This window comes from Heptranchias perlo, chromosome 22, assembly GCF_035084215.1.
Source record: "Heptranchias perlo isolate sHepPer1 chromosome 22, sHepPer1.hap1, whole genome shotgun sequence".
NCBI lineage: Eukaryota > Metazoa > Chordata > Chondrichthyes > Hexanchiformes > Hexanchidae > Heptranchias > Heptranchias perlo.
In genome coordinates this window covers 43,328,082-43,344,728 of record NC_090346.1, presented here as the reverse complement: position 1 = coordinate 43,344,728, position 16,647 = coordinate 43,328,082, and the positions used below count along the sequence as shown (strand labels likewise).

The following is a 16,647-nucleotide window of genomic DNA, read 5'->3' as shown; positions in this document are numbered from 1 at the left end:
ATTCCCTTTACAGTTCTGTAATCTCTTGGCTATTTGTACAAAGTAGTAAATGCACTGATTGGTGTACACCTCCTTACTTTTTTTTGGAGAATCCTGACTCTAGTATGTTATACTATGTGTAGAATAATGAGATGGGGGCTACATTGCAGATATGAGTGTGGGGAGGGGATGGTCCTCGACTGTATACCTGTAAGCCTGAAACTAATTAAAAGATCCCCAACTTCTTAATTCATTCCTATGATAATACACAAAATGACTTTTCCCATTCCAAGTTTCTATTGTGAAAAGTGGCTGATAGTGAGCTAACTGTACAAGTGATGAGGTCATTAATATGTAGGTGGGTGACAACCCAGGGCTGCCTCTCACTGGGTGATGTGATGGTGCTCTAAAATTTACACAAAATCTTGATTCTGATGTGATGTTCACAGGCCAGAACTTTCAGACAGGGGATAAAGTACTTTATGTATCACTGTAAAATTTAAAAGGACTGTATATTGTTTTTTTTTCAGTTCTAACTTTGTATCTCTTAAATGCTGTTTGTTACAGAACTTTTGGCTTTTTAACTTTATATTGTGTAGGCCATTAGGAGGTTTGATTTTTTTTTCCTTTGTGCTTGTCTAGGTGAGGGATGTCTATGCAGAAGACTGGAATGCTTGTTTTCCACATTTGCTACCTAGTATCAGCATTCCCAGATCAGATCTAGCGTGTTTACCTGCAATGTGAAGCTCATTCACACTGCTGTGACAATTTAGTTCAAAGACCACTGCAGAACAGTCCACCCACTGCATCAGTGTAGCATTTCCACTTCACACTTCGTCTCGACTCCGAGTGAAACTGACAGCATAGTTCCTATTAGTGCCACGATTGTGGACATGATGTGATTATGAATCTTGGATTCACTGGGACCTGGGCCTGTCTAATTATAGACAGCAGAAAGATATTCAAAGCTTTCAAGCAAATTGGTTTTATTGTATCACATTAAGCATTGATAACCAGAATGAGGAACCTCTGCGTTCAAAAAATGAAATATGACTTGCTTTTTTTTTTAGCATTCCATGGACTTCCTGCTGTTTCAGTTTGGACTTTGCACATTTAAGTATGACTCTGTAGAGAACAGGTGGGTTTATTTTCGCACTTGCCTTCATCTTATGAGTACTAAGTTTCTGTAAATTATCTCTCCTTTTCTCCCTGACGTTGTTGACTTGTGCTGTAATACAGTTCCATGGGTGCCAGTTGCCTTCAGGGTAATTACCCAAGTGAACATGTTCCGTGTGAATCTAACCAATGACTGAGCTATTTTACCATTTAAGGGAACAACAGATGAGATTCATTCTGCATCTGACATTTACAAAACCAGTACATGCACCTGCAAGGCAACTTGTGTAGTTAACCAACCATGGTCAACAAACAAGATGAGAGACAGTATCAAGCTAAAAGAAAATGCTTGCACAAAATTAGAGCTAGACCTTTCAGGAATGAGATTAGAAAACATTTCTACACACAAAGGGTGGTAGAAGTTTGGAACGCTCTTCCGCAAACGGCAATTGATACTAGCTCAATTGCTAAATTTAAATCTGAGATAGATAGCTTTTTGGCAACCATAGGTATTAAGGGATATGGGCCAAAGGCAGGTATATGGAGTTAGATCACAGATCAGCCATGATCTTATCAAATGGCGGAGCGGGCACGAGGGGCTGAATGGGCCTACTCCTGTTCCTATGTTCCTATGTACATGCAAGAAAAAGTAGAAATTCAGTGGACCGGGAGAGCTATAAAAAGAAACAAAGGGATACAAGATGCAAAAAGGGACGATGAAAGAAAAACTTCCATGTGATAGCAAAGCCAACAGAAAATAATTTTATAATATAAAGAGTGGTAAAGGGGAATGTGGGCCCATTAAAGACAGATGCAGGAGGCTATAATGAACACTAAGATACAAGAGAACCTAAATAAGTCAAGGGGAGGAACTTAGTGGATTTGGGTGTCCATTTGTAGACAAATCACTAAAAGCTAGTGCATGGGTACTAAAAGTAATCAAAAGACTAATTGGCTTTTATCTCAAGAGGGTGAGAAAGTTATGCTTCAGTTATACAGAGACTTGGTCAGACCCTATTTGGAGTACTGTGTTCAGTTTTGGAAGACGGACCTCAGGAAAGAGATATTGGCCTTGGAGGGGGTACAGTACAGATTCACCAGAATAATACCAGGGCTTAAGTGGTTAAATTATGAGGACAGGTTGTATAAACCTGGTTTGTATTCCCTTGAGTTTACCTGGCAACCTCAGGCTTATATGGCTTAATAGTACCCCAGATGGTGCCTTTCCCCACTCGGGAAATTGGTAAGAAATTCTAAAACCTAAGTTTTTATTCATGATTCTTTTTTGTTTGACAGACACATAATGAAGACCTTTAACTTCTACGTGTTTCCAAAGCCACTTTCTAGAAATTCACCTGATGTTAAGTTTGTTTGCCAGGTAAGAAAAACCTATTTGGCGAAGAGCCAATGCTGTTGGGTGAAAATAGGTGTTATGCCGACAGGAGTGTATGTATTTGGGTGCTCGTTGAAATTGGCTTACTTTAGGAATTGTTCAGACTTTTCGTCTTGGTGCATTCCATGCAGCATTGCGGGCCACATACAAAGTTTAAGCCATCCTTTCCCATTAACTTGCATATATTTCAAGCTGTGAATGCTAAGTGATCTTGGTGTCCTGATTTATCTACCAGTGAGTCAACAGCTGAAACAGACCTTTGCAAGCCTCCACATCCCCTAAAAATCAAATGGAACAAGAAAAAAAGACTAGCATTATATAGTGCCTTTGTTACATTTCTTGGAATGTTCCAAAGTACTTCACATTCCATTAATTATTTTGAAGTGCAGTCACTGTTGTTATGTTGGCAAATACAATAAACTAGTGAGTCAGAAATATCAGTGCAAATAGATGAATTTAGATATCTGGCCCATGGGTTACAATTTAGACACTTGACTTAGTTTGTTTTAAGCGTGAACAAATATATTGGTATTGAATCTAGGTTATACGAACAGTTTAACATTTGTAAACTGTAAATAAATTTGTGTGCTGCTATAATACTAAATTAAAACAGTGAAATGATCCATAGAACATTTTTTATGGTAGTATTCTTGAAATCGAAACAATTGGCTTAGTTAAAATTTTGATATTTAAATTCTGATTTCACAGGGTTAATTTGTACTTTTGCCTTTTTAAATTATTTTATTCTTGCTGGATTCTACTTCCCTTCAATTTAATCACTTCCTGCACTCTTTCATTTTAGTTTTTCTCAAATATTCATAATACAACTTCTTTTTTCCCCCTCTGTGTCCTGTCTGCTGAGTAGGTTGAATCCAGGAATGTGTAAATGAAAGGTGCATCTTGTGTACTGGAAGCTTGAGGCTTTTTTTTTGCAATGGCCGATGTCATTAGTAGCACTGAACTCTGCGTCAGAAGGGTGTGGGTTCAAACCCTGCTTGAGAATACACAACCTAGGCTGACACTTCAGTGCAGTATTGAGTCAGCATTGCGTTGTTGGAAGTGCCGTCTTTTGAATGAGACTTGGTGGATGCAAAAGGTCTCTTACGCTTAGAGCATTGTGTTATTCCACCGGTGCCTGGGCCAACATTACTCACTCAACCAAAATTACTTAAAGTAATAAATTGGCAGCGAAGCAGTGGCATCAGGCCACCCTGAGGCTGTGGAAGGCGCTATACAAAAACAAATACTTCACTATTTCCCTTATTAGGGATTTGTCTGAGCAATTTTAGGCGTCCCTGACCTTGTGTTGATGGGAAGAATGTTGCTATGGTAATGGAATATTGAGAGAATTTTGAACAAATTATGATCTCCGATGGTCTTATTTAGAAACTGGCCCCAAAGGTTTCATCCACATTTACCTGTAGCTGGTTAATTATTGTTGCCCATGACTTTTGTTGCAATAATCTCCCAAGTCCCAAAATTCACAAAAAACAAAGGAATTGCAGAAGAAACTCAAACAAAACCAGAAAATGCTGGAAACGCTCAGTGGGTCAGTCAGCACCAGTGTTAACCATTCAGGTATAGACCTTTCATCAAAACAACAGCATATGTGAATTTTCTGACAACATTTAATAACTTTCAGAACTCTTTACATGTTGGATGAAGTTGACTAAATTTGTCAACAATACTCTTGGGGTGAGATAAGATGTTATTTTTGGGTAGCCAAAAGGAATTTTTTTCTTCTTGTCAATTTTCTCCTCCCCCTTGAAGGAATTGACTCACTATTGCAGTTTTATATGCATTCTTTTATCCTTCAGTATCTCCTCAAGTGACCAGCAGTCACATGTGAGCCTTCCACACCAAATTACGTTCGCTCATCACACCCGCCCTCACTGCCCTACATTGGCTCCTGATTCCCCCAAAACCTCAGATTTAAAATTCTTATCCTCACTTTCTCTGCAACCTCCTAGAGCACGACAACGCTGCCCCTCCCCCCCCCACCTGCCAAACACTCCTTTCTTCTGACTCCCGCCTCTTGTGCATTGCCCTCTCCCTTCAGCTCACCATTGGTGGCGGTGCCTTTAGCCTTCTAAATCCCACTCGTGGAATTCCCTTCCTAAATGCCGCCTCCTCCTCCTCTCCACCTCTCTTACTTCAAGAACCTCCTTAAAACCCAGCTCTTTGACCAAGCTTTTGGTTACACCTCCCAGTCTCACCTCCTTTGGCTTACTGAATGATTTTCTTGTACGACTGCGAAATGCCATGGGACTTTTTTACTACGTTAAAAGCACTATCTAATTGCAAGTTGGTGGTGGTGGTTAATTGCCATGTTATTTACACTTCAGGGGAGCATCTCACTGAGCCCATTCCTATCATCTCCTGATGTTCATGCATGTGGCCTTCCAGCAGGGGTCACTGAATAGTGATTTTTCTCCTCCTCGCTCAACATTGGGACTTTCCTTCATTCTAAAGAAAGTTAATGGGAGAAAAATTATTTGATGTAGAACAGCAGATTAGGTGACTGATGCATTTGTGTAAATGGTGCCAACAGTGCCAATTTTATACAGCGAATGAAATGTGTACACAGCACTGCGCCATAACAATACTGGCTGGCCCAAAGACAGGTTGAGTTTTATCTCATCATAGCTGCAAATTATATAGAGAATAATGGCTGTCCTGGTATAATTGCCAGCCAGTAATTTGAAGGGTTAGATGGCCTCATGATCAGCATAAGGATAGTTTGAGTGGTTTATTACAGGTTATCCAAACCCAAGATGTAATTACTATCTGGATATCACGCCCACCTGTTCATTACATTTATCGTGGTTATTTAGGTATTCTATTCATATTCAGTTTTTTTCCTATACCACCTCTGCGTGTAATGATAATTATACCCAGGTAATCAGTTTACCTTTGTGTCTCTATTTCCATCTATAATCTCTCCCTTTATCTATATCGATATCAGTTAGCACGCTGAAAAGCTGTGTGAATGCACGATCCTGCAATTTTAATCACTCACTTATCTGATGTGCAGCTAATGATAACTGACCTTAGTTAGGAATCATTAAACTTCACCATCCTTGCTGGTGCTGAAATACTATTGCTCCATGGAAAGTGTTTATATTGTCTGTACCTTTGATGTATTCTGTTTTTTTATTCTGGTGGAATTCAGTGAGTTGCATAAGGGCATTACGTAAACTGGCACAGTAACCAAGGTTGTTTGGCTTTTCTGAAGTAAAGGCGTGCTAGTCTGTGTAAATTAGTGAGGAACTTAATTTGGTCAGCACAATACCTACTGACTGTATGGGCTCGAGAAATAAATCGTAAGGCTAGAAATTTAGACAGTACAGATTTGATGCCTCAACATGAGCTCTCAGAAAGCTAATGGAATGCATGAAATGCAATGTTTAGGTTTCTGCAGAAATTGTAGTAAATGCTAAAATGTAAGGTCTATCATAGTATCATAATAGGTACAGCACAGGAGGAGGCCGTTCGGCCCATGGTGCCTGTGCCGGCTCTTTGAAAGTGCTATCCAATTAGTCCTATTCCCCTGCTCTTTTCCCATAGCCCTGTAAATTTTTTTCTTTTCAAGTATTTATCCAATTCCCTTTTGAAAGTTACTATCGAATCTGCTTCCACCACCATTTCAGGCCGTACATTCCAGATCATTACAACTCGCTGCGTTAAAAAAAAAACTCATGTCGCTGCTGGCTCTTTTGCCAATCACCTTAAACCTGTGTCCTCTGGTTACTGACCCTTCTGCCACTGGAAACTCTAATTCTATAATTACTCTATCAAAACCGTTCATGATTTTGAACCTTCTCTGTTCTGAAGAGAACAACCCCAGCTTCTCTAATCTCTCCACATAATTGAAGTCCCTCATCCCTGGTACCATTCTAGTAAATCTCCTCTGCACCCTTTCTAATGCGTTGACATCCTTCCTAAAGTGTGGTGCCCAGAAATGAACACAATTCATGTAGGTGCAACTGATTTAAGGTGTTTGAATTTACTACAATACTTGCCATTAAATAGTTTTTTTTACGTGTATTTGTAAAGCATCCTTTTGGACCCCATGCACGTTTAACTTCTAGACTTCTAACCCCTGAGTCTGCATTGTGTTCAATCAGCTCTGGATATGTCCTTGCCTGTTTCTCTACGGTAATTTCATAAGTATTTGGTTCATGGACAAAAAGATTTGTAGTTTCTAGCTTTATTATTCTGCACTTCATGGTCTTTGCAGAATGTAAAGTATATATAGCGTCTTTCATGACCTCAGGACGTTCCAAAGCGCTTTACAGCCAATGAAATACTTTTGAAGTGTAGTCACTGTTGCAGCCAAATTGCACACAGCAAGTGATAATGACTAGATAATCTTTTTTTTAGGTGTTGGATGAAGGATAAATAATATTGGCCAGGACAAGGTATATTGAACATTTTGTGTCAGACCCAGGGTTGGTGGACTGCACTGTGGTTTTATGTTGGCAAAACACACCCCTTGTACCTTTACTTTGTTTCAGAGTTCAAGTATTGATTTTCTAGCAAATCAAGGGTTTGACTTCAATAAAGTCTTCCGAGATGGTGAGTGAACATTTCCGAGGAAAATCGGGCTGTGCACTTTTTCTTGCAATCAGATGAGGGACGTCAGTTATGTGGAGAGACTGGCGAAGCTGGGATTGTTCTCCTTAGAGCAGAGAAGATTAAGGGGAGATTTAATAAAGTTGTTCAAAATTGAGGGGTTTTGATAGAGTAAATAAAGAGAAACTGTTTCCACTGGCATTAGGGACGGATTTAAGATAATTGGCAAAAGAAACAGAGGGGAGTTGAGAATTTTTTTTTATGCAGCGAGTTGTTGTGATCTGGAATGCGCTGCCTGAAAGGGTGGTGGAAGCAGATTCAATTGTAACTTCCAAAAGGGAAATGGATATATACTTGAAAAGGATAAATTTGCAGGGCTATGAGGAAAGAGTGATGGATTGGGACTAATTGAATAGCTCTTTCAAGAAGCAGTCACGATGGGTCGATTGGCCCCCTTCTGTGCTATAAGAGTCTATGAAATCCTGCAGCACCTTTTGAGTTAATGTTCTCCTGTGAAATTGGTTTGCATTCTTCAACAAAAAAAACACTGTTTAATGTTTTTTTTTCAAGCAGATTTATAAATAATTGTTGCATTGCCCTGACACTAATATTTGCTTTTCTAAAGTCAATGCCTTTTTAAGCTGTTTTTTGTAACTTTAAAATCAGTTGCTATTCACAGGTGAGCTGTTTGTGGGGTCACTTCAGGTCGCCACAGTTAGAAAGACAGGTGTTGTCCATATTTAAATTTCACATTGTTCTAATGTGCACATGCTGTTCAAAATGTTTTACTCATTCACTTAAGGCTGTCAGGTTTGTCTAGAAAGCGTTTATGTATTTTAAACAGTAACACGGTTGAGATATTGATGCCCTGTGCATATAAACATCATTATCATTTTTCATGTCAGCAATTTGTACTATATTAAAAAGCTTATTATGAAGTTTTAATGCCCTTGCTTGACTTAATACCAATATATATACAATGGGGGATGGTGGGGAGAATTGTTTAGGCCTGTTGTACTGCATATAACATGATTCTACTGTGTTTCCGCCCAATAGCTTTGATAAGTCTTAAAGTTCAAAACAGTTTTTAAGTATTTTACTGTACTGTAATACTGATGCAATTATTTAGATCAATTGCAGATTGCATAGTAAAATTGAGCTTTGAGCAATTATTGTCTATTGGCATTAAAAATTTGTAGGAATCCCATACTTGAATCGGGAAGAGGAACGACAACTTCGGGAGCAGTTAGAAGAAAAGCACCATCAGTCTAACGGCACAGGGACGCCATCTTTCATCTCTCCAAACTCTACCAAAGGGCCCATTGTAATTCCAGAAGAACACCGAAATTTTATTGAGAAAATTGTGTAAGTAGAAAGAATATTAAATGATTGTAAATGACTGTGAAGATGAAGGAGATTGTAAGAATCTGCGGTTGGCCATACTCTGCCCTGTTGAATTATTTAATGACTGGTTTTTGCTTTGAGTAGGTGTCCAGGAACAAAAAGACAGAGCCTGACTAAGCTTGTGGCAGACATCAGCTGATCACTATTCTGGAAAGTGTCAGACATGAAATGTTGAATTTCTACGGGATGCGGGGCACCCATTTAAAACAGACGGGTAGTTTTAAATAATTTTTGTGAGAGACCTAAAATGAGAGTACTTTCCAGCCGCGAAATTCTGTGTGTGCAGGTTTGGAATACATCTATATGGATTGTCGTGTGCAGAATTCTGTTAAGAGTCTAGGAGATGGGTGTTTTTTTGGGTGTCTTGGGTTATGCTTGAAAACTGTCAAAAGCTATAAATGAAAAATGGAAATTTAATCAAAGTTCCTAAGCCTTCTGGGGAACATTGAATAATTTAAAAGTTATACATTGCTCTTTCAATTTTTAATTCTTCAACAATTTTCTCCCCCCTCCCTTTTGTGAAGGTGTTAACTCCTTGTTTGGGGTATGGCTGCACAGGTGCCAGTCTCCATTACCCAAATGGTGATTTATTCATTTGTGGGTCTTAATAGTGAGTGTCAGAAGGCTATTCAACAGCAGCAAGCATCAGAACTGAGCCTGATCTTATCCAGCATATGCACTTCCACCAGTGTGTCATCTGAATAGTGTCTTTCTCTTCCTCCTGAGAGGCACTGAGGCCTAATTTAGAACAGGTCCTCATTCTCTTTTTATATAGAGAAGATTCCATGGTGTTTCTGGTATCTTCAACAATGACATACTATTGGTTATCTGTTCATTGCAACAAAATCTGAACGTTAAACTTGTGAGGTGGCTGTTTTTGCATAGGTCTGCTGGTAGGATGTGGTCTTGAGTGGTAATTCAGAAGTACTTTTTGTTTCCTAGTCTTGTCTTCAATGAGAAATATCCTATTGATGACTTCCAGCACGTATGTGTATATTTGAGTCTCCCATGGTACCGCTCAGTCAGTGAGAGGGTGCGCTATTTTTTCAAGATGGAAAAATTGAATCATGTGAAATACAATGTTAATGTTTGTCCTTTAAGGCCAAAAGGTGTAATTGCTCTGCATTTTTTAAATAAATGTTACGCAATTAGAATTCAAGTTGCAGGTGAGAACCCTGGCTGTATTTCATTGATGGGTCAATCAAGAATTTGTTAATGTTCTGTATGCTCTTGGAGAGCAGGAGCTGACACCTACGACATTTTAAGATTGTTTTACTTTTCGAAAAAAAAGAGCATAGAGTGAGGAAGGTGGAAAATGTGCATTTATCCTAAATGTAAGCATTGTTTTTTTTTATTCGTTCACGGGATGTGGGCGTCGCTGGCAAGGCCGGCATTTATTGCCCATCCCTAGTGAGATTTTTTTTACAACTGAGTGGCTTGCTAGGCCATTTCAGAGGGCAATTAAGAATCAACCACATTGCTGTGGGTCTGGAGTCACATATAGGCCAGACCGGGTAAGGACAGCAGGTTTCCTTCCCTAAAGGACATTAGTGAACCAGATGGGTTTTTACGACAATCCGGTAGTTTCATGGCTATCATTACTGATACTAGTATTTTAATTCCAGATTTTTATTTAATTAATTGAATTTAAATTCGCCAGCCGCCGTGGCGGGATTTGAACTCGTGACTCTGGATTTTAGTCCAGGCCTCTGGATTACTAGCCCAGTAACATAACTAAAAGGTTTAAACTTTCCTACATTTATTATCTAGCTTGGAACTATACAGTTGCTTTTAGCACGTTTTAACTTGATTCTTGAGTGACCTGCTGCGGCTCTTGGTACTCCCAGCTCAAGTCCCTCTCGCCCTCACTTCCATTGTCACATCATAATTTTTTTTTTTTGCGTTCATTTAAAATGAGTGATGCCAATGTTAAACAGTGGAACTTTTCTCCATTTTGTTTATCAAACACTCTCTGCCTCAGAATAGCTCAGGATAAATGCAGAGTAGAATTCCGCCCAAAAATTTGCCTCTGTCCCAACCAACTTCTACTGTACCATTGTGAATCATCTATTTCACGTCCTTATGGTCCTACTCACACCTCTGGATTGACACCAGCCAAATGTATTTCACACAAGCTTTCGTTCTATCAGCCTGGGCTGGGTTCAAGCACAAAGCCCAGATGTGAAGGAGAGTCTGCAAAATGATTGTACAACCATTTCCCAAGTTGGAATTGTAAGTTAGTAAAAAGTGACTGCACGTGCAGAAATTATAAATGTGAAAGTAGGCAGCCCAAATCCCAGGCTCTTGGCTGTTGGCCACCAAGTTGTAGAACATCAACTGTTTCTTAGTCCTTACTTCTGTTCTCCTTTAGTGAGGAAAACATTAAGGGATTGCAAATTAAATGGATTCTAATGAAGATTAAACTCCGTTTCTATACACCCTTATGTATATGCCTTAGTGCTTGCTTTCTAGTCCTGTGTTTGAATCAACTTGAACCCAAACTATTTAACCTCCAGGGAGAAGGTTGAAGACTTATTGAAAGATGATAGAGGTTGTATTGAGCTGGATCCATGTACCGGGTAAGTTGAAAAATATATTTTAAAAACAAGTTATTTTATGATCATATAGTTTAATTTGAAAACGCACGCATACATGTGTGCCTGTACATGCTTGAACACATGGTTACAATTAACTTTTTTTATTTTTATAATTAACACATATATGCATAGATGCACTTTTTTCATTACTGCTCCTGGAGATATTTACTGACATGTGTAAGCCTATACAGCGTATGTTTGTGTGGAGAGGAATCCCAGCCAATCCCGCTCCAATCTTCACCCAATGTTCACAGATGTGCATGTTCAAACACGTCATTGGACAGCTATCAGGAGTAGAAAGCCTTGCTTTTTACCCCCCTCTCCCTTCAGCTCAAATGACAGAGGCCAAATTTAGTGCACCTATTCTTATCTTGGTTGAAATTGACTAAGTCAGCACCACAAGTGAGTAAACCTGGGAGCTGCTTGATCTCCATGTCTCCATATTACACCATATGATGCTCTGAACCACCACAGTAGCCCATCAGTTTTTTAATGCAGCAAGTTGTTATGATCTGGAATATACTCCCTGAAAGGGTGGTGGAAGCAGATTAATTTGTAACTTTCAAAAGGGAATTGGATAAATACTTGAAAAGGAGAAATTTGCAGGGCTATGGGCAAAGAGCAGGGGGAGTGGGAATAATTAGATTGCTCTTTCAAAAAGCCGGCAAAGGTACAATGGGCCAAAGGGCCTCCTTCTGTGCTGTATGATTCTATGATTAATAGACTGTTTGTTTGTTTTTTTCCCCTTTTTAATGTGCTCAAAATATTTCTTCCCTCCCACCCACCCCCCACCCCAAAAAGATGAAGCGGCACTTTTGTTAATATATATATCGAGCATGATAATCAAATACACAAATTATACAATTAGATTTTTGCATTGGTGTTGCTGATTTTTAAATTACTTGACTTTACTAATTATTTTATTTGGAGAACATAAATTTATTATGTATATTAGGCACTCTGTTTTCTGTTGGTTTTTACAAGTATATGTTTTCTGCTCAAAGGTTCCAGAGAAAGCTTATTTATCAGACTTTGAACTGGAAGTAAGTAGTAGTATCTAAGTACAAAGTGCAAATATAGTGTCCTGTTTACATTTTGTTCAAGTTCTCTAGTAGAAAGAGTGAGGTCCTTACTGGGTGGGAAATGTGATGTGAATGAAATCTGACGTGAATGAAATCTGAAACCATTATCTTTATTGGTGATAGTAAGATGTCAATGGCTGTAACAGAAAGAATGTCAAACTTTCAAATTGCAGAGTTGCTTAAGGCATCTGCTAAATTGAAGTCTTGCATTTGGTTAATCTCCAGCGAATATTGAAGTTATTGAATAAAAAGGTTACAGCAAAATTCCCTTTTAATTTGAGTATATAATAGTTGTTACTAAGAAGAATTTTGCAGTTACTGTAATGTAAGGCCAGGTTTGATTAGGTTCCTGCACAACTTGTTAAATAAATGGCTAAGCTAGTCTGTAAGTGAGTCGAGACTGGGATTCCTGTTCTGGGTTTTATGCTTTACAAAGGGTGAACTTGAATTATTGAACTAAAATTGTATGGCATTTTAAGAGAAATAAGCGAAATTTAAAAAAAAAATCTCTGGAAATTTACATTGATAAGAGCCACTGCAGAAGGTTGAAAAAATATTTTTTGTGGGAGGGGATTTAACTATGGCTATTGGAAAGCTTATCTGAACATTTCATAGTACTAAAAATGTGAAGTGTACAGGAGTTTGTTAAAAACCCCTCCAAAATAACATTTATTTTTTACATTTCTGTCCTTGCTTTAGGTTTCCTAAAGGGGCTCATGTAGAAACCTTAGAGAATGAAAAGGTAATGACTTGAACATCAGATAGAAGCAGTTGGAATGTTAACATTGTTGCCAAAGGAAAAGCACATGAATAAGTCGATTTTGTCAAGTTTGTGATGGATGGTATGTGTAGATTCAGTATACTAAAGGAGCCGGAAAAGTCTTGTCTGCTCTAAAATATTCTAAAAGTCGTTTCTTGTTTTGAATTGCATTCTGAAATTCTGGGATTTATGTACTGTCAGTTGTGTGCCCGCTCTGCTCCTTGAGGAACAACTCGTTGACTGGGTATAATTCCAGGGGCTATTTGTCTTCTGTTCCCTCGCCCAATTGGCCTTTTTTAAGCTTGACTCTGAGTATTGGCAAGCTATTCAATTTGTAGGGGCGTGGTCGCGAAGGCTGACCCTGTCCTTGCCTAATAATACATGTTGTCCTGGGATTGCTGGAGAGCGATTGGGAGTGGCAATCCTGGCAGTCTTTTGATTTTTCCCATTCCCCTCCCCGTGCCTCATTATGCTGCACCCCTGTGCGCCGTTTATTTAAGTATCAGTTTAATTTTTGTTGCTCTTTTTGGATGAGACTTTCAGCGTTACCAGGTCACCTTTTAAGCATATGGACAGGAGTTTTAGGTTACTTTCTAACCTAAAGGCTCTTCATATCGGTAGGTTTGAGTACAATCTGTTGACGTGGCTGCCACTTGGTATTTTTAATTTCAGTCAAAAGTTCCATGACTTTTTGTTTTAAAGTTATGAAACCCAAGGTGGCTGCGGCACAGATGCCTGTTGAGCCTTAGGCCACCTACTGCTAAGCCATCCATCCCAGTTATCAGAATTCTGCTGCAGTTTCTGTGAGGAAACCTCCAAGCATCTAGACTTTTTCTTGGCTTTTGATGATGATGTGGGTTTGGTGACCACTTCAAATAAGCACAAGCCGAAAGCCCACACATATTCTTGATTAGAGGTGGTTACGGTCATTTGATGGAAAGGCCAGGGATCCAAAAGCTCCCCACAGGAAGAAAATGACTTCGGATCAGTCATTGTGATTTTTGTGGTGAGCACAACGGTTGAACGACAAGGACTTGAAACCTTTTTTGAGTTATCTTTTGCATTTATTAGGCTGAAGGTTGATGTTATAAAATGCAACAGTTTGGCCTCTTGATAAGACTTGAAATCAGCTTACTTGGTTGATGGCACTCTTACTTCTGGGTCGGAAGATGTGGGTTTGAGTCCCACATCAGACCGTGAGAACATAATGTAGGGTGACGTTCCAGTACATAGTGAACACCTCAGTATTGCATTGTTAGAGATGCTGTCCTTCGAATGTTAAACTGAGGTGCTGACTACCCAGTCAGAATGGACATTAAAAGATTTTACAGCACTATTTGAAGAAGAGTTCTACTGGCCACAGTCCTCTCTCAACCAATAGCACCAAAAAAATCTGATCGATCATCTCCTTGCTATCTGTGGGGTATTGCTGGTGCTGAATAGCTGCCCCAGTTGCCATACAATTCATTATATGATCTGCTTTTGAGATGTTTCAATGATCAAGTGGCAATGTAAATGTTCTTTTAATATTAAGGAAAAGCAAGAATCTATAAGTAGTTAATGTTAAAATGTAATTTCTTGCAGAAAGAGAGGTATATTGTGGTCAGTAAGCTGGATGACGAAGAACGGAGAAGGAGAGAAGAACAAAAACGAGCAAAAGAACAGGTAACTGTGGTGCAAATGTACTTATTATTGATACTTTAGTGTGTTTCCTCTCAATGTTCATGCATTTATGTGCAGAACCTGGTACAATGAACTGGATTTAAAAAATGTAAATGATGTAATTTTTTAAAAAGAGCTGCAGCTTTCCACTATGCAGAAATTGGAAAACCTTTTACATGCCTTGTGGTGCTTTGGGCGAATGTACAATTTAAGCCACCTTTAATTAAAAATAAGTAATGAAAGGACAAATCTGGTTCTGCTTCCAAAAATGCTTTAGGGCATAGGAGTCATGCTGAGTGGTTTAGTTATTGCATTTCCACTCGCATCTCTGCAGTTAGCAAAATTAGCTGTATCTGATTGAAGCTACAATCTTTACATTTTGGATAATATTTTAGGTTCTAAAATGACATACTTTGTGGTTAAAATCTAGTGAGTTGAATTTATAATTTTGTATTAACAGGACCTCTAACTGTTCAGAAACTTGACAGCTGTTTTGATTTTTTTTTTAAGTACTATAGTGGATAGCGGGGAGTGATTACAAAGTTGTAATCTAATGTCAGATGCTATAAACCACAAGAGGTTTTATACCAGTGAAATGAGCACCAAAATTAAATTAGTCTTGATATGAGATGACTGTCATCAATATGCATTTAATACAAGTCCATTTTTAAAATTATTAGTGATTTATTTGTCCTGTGAGAAAGTGCTCTGTTAATTAAGCAAGCCCTGACCAGATTTTAGCCAGTGATCGTTTTTTTTAAAAAATTGTGCATAGGGGATTCTTAATAGATATTTCCCTCAGTATTTGGTGATAAAGTGGATTAGTGCACTTTTTACGGAGGATTCTGGGTTCAAACCGAACTCCCAATTGAGAAGATAAAAGCTTTACCTCTGATTGTCTTGAGTTCTTTGCAAAAATGTGTTTGGGCAGTCTAACTCTGCATTTACTTTGGTTTAAGTTGACTGTGATTCTACAATTGGTGGTAAACTGTAAATGTAAAGGGTGTTTTTACACTGTGTTCCTACCAGAGAAACTTTGCACCATCAGAAGAGGTGGTTTCAGCTGGTACTCCAGCCAGCTGTTTTTTTAAGTCGTGGCTTGTTTGGACCACTTTGGGCAATTGGGTGGCTACCACTATAACATCCGAAGTCAGAACAATGTATATATAAAAATATTTGTGCACAATTGTTTTAACATTATAGTGGGTGCTATAGAAACCAGACACTGGTACCTTTTGTTGAGCTGTAAGACCAAGTTACCCTTCCCTTGAATCACTGCCTAGTTAATTATTCCTTTTAATGTATGATTTCAGAGAACTGCTGCATATGAAACTTTCTCTGAATCATATGATTTCTACTTCCACTTGCAGGCAAGGGGATAATGTAAAACCAGGAAGAATGTCATCGGGGTTTAAGTGCTGGCTAACATCAAAGTTGGCTAATGATGAACGTTGGCCTTGGGCATCATCTCTTTTAGGAAAAATTCACATTGAACACCCTATTCTATTTGTTTGACACAGTAAATAGTGTTGGGTGATCCTTTCCCAAATCATAGATTAGGTGGCTAAAATCTAATGAGATCAGGAGTGAAATCAGGAAGCACTTTTTCACAAAAAGGGTAGTGGAAATCTAGAACTCCCCAAAAGGATGTGGATGCTGGGTCAATGAAATCTTCAAGACATAGATCGATAGATTTTACTTGGGTAAGGATATCAAGGAATATGGAGCAAAGTCAGGTAAATGGTGTTGTGCATATCAGCCATGATCCAACTGAATAGCGAAACAGGCTAGAGGGGCTGAATGGCCTACTCATGTTCCTATCATGCCTTCTCAATTCAGACACACAGCAGGATCAGATGCATTTTTTCTTTAGGTTGTAGTGCTCTTTGCTGCCCTCCTGACTTAGCCACCTCCTATTTTTAAAAAAATTATTATTGATGTTTACCTGCTTATATAAGTGGGTACATTTTTTTGCTTTTAATTATTAAACTAGTTTGTTATCTGTCTCACTTGCCATTTCCAGAATTAAATGAAGGTATAAACTGTCTTTTTCTAGTTTACTTAATAATCTCATTTCTA

The 16,647-nt window shown here is 38.6% G+C and overlaps 1 protein-coding gene across 5 annotated transcripts in view; it reads left to right on the top strand.

Annotated features, from left to right (window-relative positions):
• Nucleotides 1-16,647, top strand: part of parn (poly(A)-specific ribonuclease (deadenylation nuclease)) — a 100,345-nt gene that overhangs the window by 5,279 nt on the left and 78,419 nt on the right. For all 5 annotated transcript variants that reach the window (XM_068003407.1, XM_068003405.1, XM_068003406.1 and 2 more), the window contains exons 4-11: nt 1,050-1,117; nt 2,392-2,473; nt 7,006-7,066; nt 8,263-8,428; nt 10,984-11,046; nt 12,069-12,107; nt 12,846-12,888; nt 14,491-14,571. In XM_068003407.1, the coding sequence (XP_067859508.1) occupies nt 1,050-1,117; nt 2,392-2,473; nt 7,006-7,066; nt 8,263-8,428; nt 10,984-11,046; nt 12,069-12,107; nt 12,846-12,888; nt 14,491-14,571 (603 nt within the window). The remainder of the gene's footprint in view (nt 1-1,049; nt 1,118-2,391; nt 2,474-7,005; nt 7,067-8,262; nt 8,429-10,983; nt 11,047-12,068; nt 12,108-12,845; nt 12,889-14,490; nt 14,572-16,647) is intronic.